Consider the following 12,914-nt stretch of genomic DNA (forward strand, 5'->3'; position numbering starts at 1 on the left):
CGTCTATTCTCATCTTATATTCGTCGCGAACTTTCATTAATAAAAGTCCACGTTCTATATTGTTAATAGTAACCTAAAAATATATTTTATGTATTCAATCAATTAATTAAACGTAATCTATAGTATCAATTTTTAAGGGTAAATGCTACCTGACGAATCATTTCATCGAAACACTGAGAATAGAGTTCCATCCTAATCGGGCAAATACCCGTTTCTCGAGCCTGTAACTGTTTTGAAGTTATATCTAACATTATTCTCAGTTTAATTGTATCCGTCTTAGTAACTGGTTGATTTAAAACTTGTTGTTTCCAGAGTTGACCGTTTTCTTTCCATTCTTTCGGTGGAAAAATACTATTTAAAATTTCATCAAATTCTTTTATTTTTTCATTTGTAGCTTTGTCATTATTTGCTCCAAATTCCTGTTTTATAATATTGTATCGATTGATTTACAAGCTATATCAATGACATCAACGTATTTGTTATTTGTTATTGTCAACATACTTTTCTTTGTAATTTTTTTTCTTCTTCTTTGATCAATATTGGATCACTATAGCGCACTAAATTAATGTCCAGTGGTACTATTTTATCTCCCATAGCGTAGGATATAGTATAAATAGATTTTTGTTATACTTTTATTTTCAATATAACTTATGATTAGTTTTATTTTAAGGAACTTAAATAATATTTAAAATACACAATTAGTTGAACCAAATTTTACATACGATTTAATACATTATAATATTTACCATGACAAAAAAAAAAAATATTGATTAATACAATGCATAGATACCTATTAGTGGTCCATATGATACATTAATTTTACATAATTGCATGTACACATAATTTATCATGGAATAGATAAAATACAGGTAAATAAACAAATAATAGATTAGGTAATAAATTTATTAATTCATCTTAATAAAGACTTTTATGGCTTACATGTAATATTAGTTACTATTATATGTGTTTTTGTATATTTAAATATGCATCACTTAAATGACCTTAAAAATCATAAACGGTATACAATTAAATTATGAATACTTTAAAAAAAACACCAAAATTCTTTACCAAATCACAATGTCTGCTTAAAAGTTTTTCAATTTAAATAGTCATAGTTTGAATTGTTATATACAATTTCTACTTATGATCATCAGTCTCACAAAAGTACTATTTGATCTATAAGCAATTATCATAAAACTATGTTGAAATCCAATAAAGTATCAAGTACTCGTATCAATAAATTTGATTATTTTTTGTCGATTTTTCTTCGTAACCATCCTTTTACGTATTCTAATTACATAAAATATTGTATCATAAATTCGACAAGGTGCGAATGTTCGACATTACTATCAAAAACCTGTATATAAATCATAGAATTTTAAAAACTGTGACGTCACTTTGAACCGGTCGTGAAAACCCCTGAAACACAACTACGGTTGCTATGGTTCATGTTTTCCCTCGTTCACTGTACACGTGTTTCATTATCGTTAGGACGTGACCGAGGTAACCGGTAGTCATCATCTTATAAACAAGATATCCGACGAATGAAACCGCCTGTGTTTACGTGGGAAACAGATTTGGTGAATGTAGTGAGATGGTCGCCCTGGGCCCGGTAACGATGAGTGATGGCGAAGAGTTAACGAGGTTGACGATCGTACGAGGTGTACGAATTTTTCGACTACGAAAAGTTAACTCGTTTACGCGCGACAGTCGTCGTCCGAGAGCCTCCAGCGCCTTTACACATGTACGTACGTCACACGACATATTATCTATATTATTATGTGTGATGTGTGTAGGGTCTTTCAGAAAAACGAAATTGTTTTGAAATAACTCACATTGAATTACAAAAGAAAAAAAAACATATCTACTGCTGAAAACAAAATCTACTATAAAATATGTCATTAGAAATCTATAGGTTAAAAATATTATGTTTAATGATTAACGTCCATAAAGTGATAATTATTTGTACACACATACATCCTTAACATTGAATGCTAACGTTATGAACGTGGCTCTTACAAAAACTTCCAAAATCCGAATTGTGCAAGAGTTGAAGGCATCTACTTATCGATCTGCCACTCGCATCAATTGCGGCTACTGCAATTTAGCGCAACAAATATGGAAAATATAACCGCAGACGGCCCCGGTTTGGTTGACGATTAGTTAATATCGAACGAGATAATATATTTCCATTTCACACATGTTATTACATGTTTTTGATAACCGAGTACCCGGATATACCCTGGTATTACAGGTATTACCCAATTTACAAAATTTCGAGTACCCGTTATGATTTGTAACTCGTTATTTACTTAGTCAATAGACCACAGTTACTTAAAATATTTGTACACAAGATGATGACCAGTTGTTTGATAACAATATACTATTGTTGCACTTGTTTCATTATATCTACGTATGATCGTGAATACTTATTGTCTGCATAGGTATACCTAGTATACCTACACAGTCAATAAGTGTACCTGGTATACACATGAAAGATAATGACTATAGCCACTACAGTTGCGTGACCTGCAAGGTTTTAATATAGGATATAGCTTTATTTGAACCTGACATTTTTAAAATTTTTTATAGAACTAAAATTCAAAATCATCATTTTTTTCCCTTTTACCAATATATTGAAACTATGAGAATTGTACTTAAATTGTGCAAAGCTTAATACATCTAAAAATATATGATGATATGATGTGTTTTCAATAAAAAAAAAAATAAATTAGTAAATAATCGTGTAATGAAACTGCGAGAGTTATTTCAAATATAACGCATTTTTTCAGAAGATCGTATATACTACTCGTATGTATACAGAGGACATATTAACTCGTTATTCGTTTTGGCTCCGGTTTTGTACAGGCCGAGGAAAAACAATGAGCAACGAAGCGCGGTCGCTGAGAAAGGAGTAGGCAATTGGAGTCGCGTGGGTGATTTCCCTGGGGTCGTTCGTATACGCAAACACTCGTACACCTATTCTGATGTGTATAAAATATAATATAAGGTTTTTTAGGTATGAAATATTATATAGTAAGACGGTATGATTGTATTATATATATAAATGTATTGACGCGTGTGTTGGGTTAGGTTAAAATATGCAGTGCATAGTAATAGTCATAATAGTCATAGTATGTAATCGCGTTTGAGTTCAATTCAGTAGTTATTTTTTCGAAGACGTATTATTCGGTACAAACGAGTGTATATGTTACTGGTAATATGGATTATTCAGGTATTTTTCAATATGCTAATTTTTTATATGATATATTACACTAAGATTCTTATAATTACTATACATTATTACTCATATTACAGACAGAATTTAATTTTTATCTATTATTATATTATTACTATTATATAAATATTTTGGACTTACAAACACATTTTAAAAATCTTTGGTCAATTCTTGTGGATTGCATTTTTATCAACTCGTTTTACTGTTCATCAGATAAAAAACTAGTATTAGTGGCCAAATTTTTCAAAAAAATTTGTAGTTTGTTATAAAAATTTGACTTTATAGAAATCGTATATATAGTTGCAACACTATAACAAGACACGAAAATTACGAAAAAATTACAATATTGTAATTATTAGTATGTTCAATATTGTACCTCAGAATTATTATTATAGTAGTAAAAGAATCTTTATTGTGTTAAATCGTGCACGCACATTTATGATAAACGGTAAGTAAAATCGTTAGTAATAGGTGATGCGCAATTTTATTTGTTTTCATCATATTGCCTACTCCACGTTTGGAATTATACATAATACCTAGGCAAAGCTTATATTATGTATATTGTCGAGTGATTTTTGGCATTTTGTAAAATACCGGATTATCCATACTGCCTACACAAATACATTTAATGCCAAAACACAACGAATTTCTGACCAATCCCCTTACTGTTCGAGAATTTATTATCCGTCCAAGTACTCAATTTTTCGTTTTCGTTACTACCTATGCCGTCGAAATAATATTGACATTTAATACAACGATCCGGTTACAACGCGTTTAATTTACCGAGAGATTTATTATCGGTCGACTTTTTAATTATATATATATATATTATATATATTTAATACAAACTGATGAAGCTTGTAATTTGGTACTTGTGAGATTACGACAAAATAAAAAAAATAAAAAACAAATGTTTTAGTGTCGCTTTACGTATTTTATTAAAACCGTTTGTGGAGTATGAAGTAATGGAGTAATGACACAAAGAGACGGCGTTAGTCATTATAATACCTGTAACCGCTCTGTTTGGAAGAAGATTTTTATACAGAGTGCACGGCAAAATCGTTTTCTCCAGTCACCGTTAATCCCCAATTGACTGCTGCACGATTCAGTAGAATTACGTACGAAAAATTAGAAAAACGTATGTTGTTAATGCATCGAGGTTTGTGAGAAAAAAATAAAAATAAAAAACGGAAATAGTCAAATCGTACTTCTTATATGAATTTAAATGGTCGGACTGCACTTAGGTCAAAGACAGGTAATGAAATCATACCTTCATCATAAATCTAATAATATTACATTTTTAATGAATTATCGTTTGAAGTAAATGTTTTCCAAGTTTATTTTCGATAAATGGTTATAACAAATAAATATGTAAAAAAATTATTACTATTTAATTTTTCTGATGACGTCTGAGATGTTGAGTGAATTAGGTAGACGTAGTTAGCGGTTTTCAACGTAAAAAAAAAAAAAAAAAATTAAATAAATAAATAATAATAATAAAAATACACATGTATAACTAATATATTTTTTTTTGTATTAATTTTATTATTTCATACGTTTTTCTTGAACTAGTGCAGTTCAACAATTGTCACTAACCCAAGTAGCTGGAATAAGTGCCGTTCGATCTTAACCAAGAAAAAAAAACAAGTAAAAACAAAGCACCGCAAAAGAATGTTTTAATTCGCATCTCGATTAACTCTAGTAGGTACATCGGTAACCGTTTCAAGATCCAATTTTAATACGACCTTTACAGAATAATATATTTTAGACTTTAAGAATACAGTTTATAATGTCATGGTAATGTAATATTAAGTTATGTTATGATATTATGACACATGTACGGTGTCAAACTTAGGTGATGTATACGTTTTTCACAAACATATTTTTGCTCTGTTAATCATAACGTGTTTCTGATCGCTATTTTCCGACTACTGTGGAATCGTATAGGTATAATACTTACTCGTATAGTATAGGCGATACGTAGTAAACATTGAAATATTAAATATGTCTTCGAGCGCGTTATAGCCCTAGGGGCCTGTGCACTCGTAGGATGTTTATATTCGTAACGCCGACACGTAATTTCACTACTCCCATTGACACGTACTTGTTGCTGCGAAGTTTAGGATGGTGGCTGCTGAGCAGTTGTACTTCGAACGTATTACAGTCCGTCAACTCGCAGAAATGTAATGTTATCGCAGGCGAGTTCCTGAGATGTCCACAAGAGTCGGTTCATCGTAAAGTCGTTAATTATTGTGTACATTTTACTGTCGTCGTTGTTCGTTTCACGTCTAATTCAGCGTAATAGAATGTTTGATGTGATTATTCTCCGATAAAACGAGTTAATTATCACGGTTTTTAATTTACAAAAACACGCATTGCACAACAATTATTGTTCCCCGAGAAGATAATCGTCTCAGATGACGCGTTCAGAGGAAATATTATTACATAGGAATTCAAACACACAAACATACCGTAGAAATTCTGCTTTGAAAAGTTATCTCAAATAATCTCAAAAACATTTTTGATTCATTTCATCGGTAAGCTACGTCATCTGTGTTAGGGTTGTGACTAATAATTCAAAAACGATAGCAGAATTTTTTATGTTATTCCATCCGTTTTAAACACGTTTTGTAACTTTAAGTTCTATAAAAGATCATGTTATATTAAGCGTAATTATATGCACTAAAGATAATTCATAAAGTGTGCACTTGATTTGTTAAAATGTGAATAATAAATTTTACTGAAAGCGAGAAAAATGTCATTATTATTTTTATTATCATTTGTGCAATGTATTCTATCAACTTTTGTTAATTTGTCTACATTAGGTATGTAATATATATTATATAAAAATATATAAAAACATAAGCTATTATTTTTATTATAATTTTATATAATATTCACATTTTACCACTTTTAAGAATATGCGTAAAATAGCGCCAAAAACATAAAAATAGTAAAACGATATATGTAGATTCGAAATATGCAAAAATATTCTACACAAATGTCGTATTTCATTTCGGGGATATTTGAAACAAATTTATAACTTATTTGGAAATTTTTAGGATGTCTCAAAAGAAATAATATGCAAACGATACGAGCCACGAGTCATTGTTGTAAAAATACACTCAAACGTAAATGATAATAAAGAAAAAGAACAGAACGATGTGTACGAATGAAAACATTCGGTTAACGGACGATTCATGTCTAATATTATGAAAATATTTCATCATATTACACGCATATAATATTTGTCACAAGCATGTACAAATACACTCGTATTATGTTCACCCATCCCGCACGCCTTAATTACATCGTATATTATTTACTTCTATTAACAAATGATATCTACCGCATTTGTATGCAATTTATGAAAACATATATCTGAATTGTCACGAAAGAGATTTTTTATTTTCGGTCAAATCGATGAGGTGCGGAATAGGGGTGTGTAACAAGGCAACGGGTCACGTGATTGTGATGCACATGGAATGAGGACTTTGGAAGTGGGAAGAAAAATGACGAGATACGCCTATTCATAAACGTACCGTACACGTATATAATAAAGTACCACCCGGCGCGCGTCAACGTGTATTTTTAAACAAGTGGTGAGGGGGTGCTAGGGTGCTGCGCACGTTTCTCCTTCGGTAAGCCTTTTTTCCATCGAATCACGTGTCCTATCAATAACGACGTCTCCTGCCGGGGCAAACATAATGGAAAGGTAATTGTACATTAATTCGACCGTCGCACGAGCTTTGTGCAACCGAGACGTACCCGTTACTCCTAGTACACACGTGAATATTTATAATACGGTTGTATTATGCACGATATTGTATCCGATCATCGGATATCTGTCTGATCGTGTATTCGCAGTCGCCGTATGGAAAAACACCCGGACGGTATTGGCGCCGCAGCATCAGTTGGTAGTTATTCTTACAACGCTTGCTTATGTGTGTAATTTGTGTGCAATAATTATTATTGTATTATCACTGTTATGATTGTAATATTTTACGGTTAGCGTTCAAAAATTGAGTTGATGCGAAGTGCTGAAAAATAATAAAATTGGAAAACCCGTTAGTTCCAGTCGAAACAGTTTTTATCTATTGTTAAGTCTAAACTTATCGCTCTCACCCATTTTCAAAAAAAAAAAAAAAAACAAAAAATCATAAGAATTCAAGGATTTCTAGATGTTTTAGTTATACCAGCCATGGTTGTCGATTCAAGAAACGAAATATGGTACGAAATATTTGTTTCACAAAGAAACATTATACCATATTATTATAAATGTGTACTCTTTGGTTTTTAAAAATTATCTCCTCCGTAATTTCGGTTTGGGTCCACTTCTGTCTATCGCACGCGGCTTCGAAAATTGTTCAATTAATATTATCGCTATTATCTATAGCAGTGTTTCTCAACCTTTTTACTGTGGCGACCCCTTTTTTAAATTTAAATTTTTTAGCGACCCCTACATATATATTTTTACATACTCGCTTAGATTATCATTATAAATAATCTAAAGTCTATAGTTACTACAAGTACTGTACACGAGAAATATAAAAGATACATATTATAATATTATATTTATTTAAAATTAAAAAAAACGTACATTAAATATTTCATTTTATTATATAAATATATTTTTATATTAATATTTTTAATGGCTTGGTTGTTGCTGTTGATGTGATATTATTTCGTCAATTCTTGGTTTAATTGACTTCGTCAAGCTAATTCTCATAGCCGATGAAATTTCCAGACGGTTTCTAGTTTTATTTTTTATTGTTGTTAATGTGGAAAAACCATTTTCACACTAATATGTAGTAGAAAATGGAATAAGTAATTTTAATGCTTCTTCAGCCAAACTAGGATATTCATTTTGAACCTTTATCCAAAATTGACCTATATTTTTATTGCTTCTGAAAATCTCGTGTAAGCCCACATCTGCATTCAATTCAATCAACTTTTCTTCATTTGTTAATGATAGTATATTTTGATCAGATTGTACGAATGGATTTATTACCCAATTACAATTTTTACGAATGTCTTTTGTGGGGTCGAAATATTTGGACATTTTTTCTCTTAATCTACCTAAGTGTTCTTCTATGATAATACACATTTCATTTATTTCATTTTTTGTTAATATATTTTCCTGAGTCATGTTAAAAAAATTTGGAAACATATCAAATGTGTAGTTTTTTACTCGATTTGTCCATAGTCTTATTTTTTTAGGAATGCGTCAATTTTGTTGTACGATATAAAAAGATTAGTATGTGGACCTTGCATACTTAAATTTAATTCATTAAGAATTGAAAATATATCGCAAAGATATGCAAGTTTGGCTAACCACACATTATTTTCGAAATAATCACTAAGTGGTGATTTTTTATCTCTTAAAAATATTTCTACTTCCGTTTTCAGTTCAAATAACCTAGTCAAAACTTTTCCTCGCGACAACCATCGAACATGAGTGTGTAATAGCAAATTTTTAAAACCTGAACCCATTTCTTCACACATCACTTTAAAAACGCGAGTGTTTACGGCACTAGCTCGAATAAAATTTACTATTTTTATGCATATATTTAGAACGTCAAATAGGTTTTCGTTCATATCTTTAGCGGCTAATTGCTCACGATGGATGAAACAGTGTGTTGATATAATGTTTTTATGAGCAATTTGTTCAACGCGTGTGACAAGGCCATTAAATTTTCCGGTCATAGCTGCAGCTCCATCAGTACAAATACCGATACAGTTAGAAAATTGTAAATTAATTTTTTGGAAATGAGATGAAATGGTTTTGAAAATTTCTTCAGAAGTACAGTATGTTTTTAAATTTAAGCAACAGAAAAACTCTTCTTGTATATCGTTCAGATCAGTATCTACATACCTCACATACATCAATAATATAGCTTCATTATTTATATCAGTAGATTCGTCGAGCTGTATTGCGTAAAAAATTGATTTTTTTGATTTTTTCACTAAGCTGATTTTCAATATCATTAGACATAGTATTTATTCTTCTACTTATCGTATCATTAGACATAGGTATTTTTTTAATCTTTGTCACGTGCTCATTACTAAATAATTCTGTACAAATATCAATCATACACGGTTTTAACAATTTTTCCCCAATCGAGTATGGTTTTTTGATTTAGCTATGTGTAAGGCTGCCAAATAAGAACATTTTAGGTAGATTTTGTCTTCGACCGTATAAGTATTTATCATTTTTTTATTTTTTTTTTAATTCTTCGAATTTTCTTAAAAAAAAAGTCCCTTGTATTATTTTTATACTGAGCATGACTAGTTTCCACGTGTCTAATGAGCTTATTTGGTTTTAGTGATGCATTTGCTAATGTCATACCACAAATAACACATTGAGGAACATCCTTTCCATTCACGTTTAAGTTTGTAAAGCCATATTCAACGTAACTATCTTTATATTTTAATATTTTTACCTTTTTGAGTGATGGTTCATCAACATTTTGAGTAGTATCCAAATTATGTTTTTTTGTAATATTTGAGTTTTGATTATCAGAAGTCGATGTATTGTGCGGTTGTTTGAAAAAGTTCGTCATTTGCGACTGTTTACTCATATTAGAAATATTTTATAATAATACATAAAGTCAAATAAAGATAAAGTGTATAAAAATGTGAAATACAATATAAAAATGCAACTTATTAACCTATATTTTACAACGGCGCACGGCACGGCGGTGTTAACGATGAACTGTGACATAAATATATAATAATATAATATGCGACCGCGGCGGTGGCCTTATCTTAGGTTGATACTTGATAATCTATATTCGACGTTTATTATAGATTCTTTAATGGACGTCATAGAGTAATATCGCTTTAAGAATGATAATAGTGTGTTTTCCATTTTAATATAAATAATCTATACTCGTAATAGGTATGTAATATAATAATATTTTATTGATTTTATTTTTTTATTATTTGAGCTTTTAATTTTCGCATTGATTTAAATCATTCGATTGCGACCCTAAATAATAAGTTGGCGACCCCCAGGTTGAGAAACACTGATCTATAGTTTGCAATCCATGAATTGGTTTACGTAGCCATTTTTCTCTCATATTTATCGGCCGCTTTTCTTTTCATATGCACACATTAGTGTAACATCCTTGGTAATTTGTATTATTTTTTGAGCATTATTATTGTTATATTAAATTACATATAATACAAAAAAACTATGCACTTAAAAAAAATTGTTTATATAAATAATCTGTCAAGTACCTGTATATAATTTTAAGACTTAAAATTAAACTCACTGTTAAATTATTTTGATGAATATCTAATTAGTATAATCATGTGTTATTGTTACTTACTATGCTAAATATTTATCATTTTAACCTATTATAATTTACTGTGTTTCTTAGAACAAACTTCTTCAAACAAGTTAAATCTCACTGTGTTTTTATTATGTTGTATATATTATTGCATAAAACGATAGTTAAGCATAAGATTTTGATTCATTTGTTTAAACACTACCGAATATTTATGTGTCAATTCACATATATTATGTCATTATTAGTCATTCATTTTGTAAATTAATATTTATTGTATATGTATTACTATATATTTCTATGATGACACGTGTCTGTTGAAATATGTTGGATCCGATTAATACTAAACAATGTAGTACCAAGTAGTAAAAAAGAATAAACTCTTGCATTATAGATAAATATAAATAATTTCTAAAAAAAAATTGTTTATACATTAAATTATAATGGTTTAGTATATCATTTAAAAGGATTTTATAAATATATATAATAAGTATTAATCATAAAAGGTCCTGTTGTTTAAATTTATTTAAATGAGTATCGCATACTTAAGTGATGAAATAAAACAAAATTAAATAAATGGTTAATAGGTACTCGAAAATAAATACATAAATAAATATTTTGTACAGTTAGTGTTAGTTAAACAAAATAAACTTTTTTTTTCATATTCAGTGGCGATTTTTTTTTTTTTTACTTTATGATTTACCAGACGATGTATTTTTAATTCAAAACTGGTTGTACAATACACATATCTAAATACTCCAGAATTCGTATTTTATTTATTTATTCATTTATTTCTTTATATAAAATATTTATTTATATATTTACAAAATTAAGTTACATAATAAATTTACAAAAATCTAGTTTTTTCATTATAATAAAATAATATAGACTCCTTCAGGAAAGTTTTAAAATTAATTTTTAATCAATCGACTAGAGCAAGTCTTCCAGTTAATGCCAGCAATATTAAAGTTTTTCGAACTTAAATAAAGTTCTAGTTTAGTATCTTTATAACATATTAGGGTTCAATAATAGAAATATAATACATAGTTCATCTTTTTGTTAAAATGTGCTTTGTTTATTTTGTCTTACACTTTTTATTAAAATATACAAAATCTATGTACACTGTAAAATGTATTGAATATATAATGATTTTTTTTTTTAAACTTTTTTAATCAAAATTAATTATAAAAATGTTTACAATCACGGACATTTAAATAGCTAATATAGCTTAATTCTTAAGTTGGATTTGCACGAGGTTCGGCTTATTGAATATTCTATCAAGGGGTTTATTTTATAACATTTTTATTTGATTTGATTTTATTTCAATTTAAAATCATTGATAAATATAGTGTTCTAAAATTAAATTCGATATTTGGATAGATTATAACTTTTATAATAATGAAAGTAAACATTTTTTTTAAATATATCGACAAAAATAATATAATAAGTAAGCTAAACAAGATTCTAGAGAGTTAAAGCTTTATATCATGAGATGTTAATAGATATAAAAAAAATATACACTAGATTAGAAGTAAGAATATTAAATATAGCGTTGTTCCAATATTTATTTTATACATTGGAGTGAGAAAGGAACAAGAAGTAAAAAAAGTGGTTTTAGTAATTAAAATTCTGTATTGAAATAGTTATGTTCTGTAATTATTATGATTGAATATTTGAATATGTGAAGTGGATTTACTAATTATTACTATTCATTATTTTGTTTCTAGGTGGAAGTCAACGTTCTCTGTTTGGAAGGAGTTAGAAAACTGGTATTTAAATCTGCGTTGAGCTGTTCATGTTACCACTGCAAGAAAGAATGATTTTTTTCTTTGAAATCTCATCACATTATGGACACATAATATTTTTGATTAGCATTTTTAAATATGACAAACGTCTATTACATACCTAATACTCTATAGTTACTGTACTAACACTATTACCATTATTATTGATTGTTTATTATATACTTAATTGTTGTACAGTTCAACATTTAATGTTGAGGACAAATATAATAAAATATTAGTTGAACTTATAGATCTGGTTATTATTATTAAATTTCAAAAAATCTAATAATGTTTAATTTGTTTAATAAATAAAAAAAGAATAAGAATGAACATATGCAATGCATAAGTTATTATTTTTTCTTTCCTTTTTATTTACGTTATTATTTATTCTGTTTTTGAAATATTATTTTAAAATAATATTTTATAGATAACAACTGTCTATAATATTTTATTCTCGTCATGACGTAAAATGTATTATTTTAAATATAACTATAACCATGCGAGTTTCATAACCTAACCTAACCATAATAGTTAATTAAATTAAAGTTAATGCTAGATCTTAGTTCGTGTTGAGACACCGTACAATCCACAAGTATATTA

The 12,914-nt window shown here is 28.7% G+C and overlaps 1 protein-coding gene across 1 annotated transcript in view; it reads left to right on the forward strand.

Moving 5' to 3' along the window:
* The window catches only part of LOC112685091 (thyrostimulin alpha-2 subunit), a 63,328-nt gene extending 50,764 nt beyond the window's left edge, over positions 1 to 12,564 (forward strand). Inside the window, exon 4 of the mRNA XM_025556863.1 lies at positions 12,258 to 12,564. Coding sequence (XP_025412648.1) covers positions 12,258 to 12,350 — 93 coding nt within the window. The 3' untranslated portion in view covers positions 12,351 to 12,564. The remainder of the gene's footprint in view (positions 1 to 12,257) is intronic.
* Positions 12,565 to 12,914: the final 350 nt, after the last annotated feature.

This window comes from Sipha flava, unplaced genomic scaffold, assembly GCF_003268045.1.
Source record: "Sipha flava isolate LNK unplaced genomic scaffold, YSA_version1 265_pilon_pilon, whole genome shotgun sequence".
Classification (NCBI taxonomy): domain Eukaryota; kingdom Metazoa; phylum Arthropoda; class Insecta; order Hemiptera; family Aphididae; genus Sipha; species Sipha flava.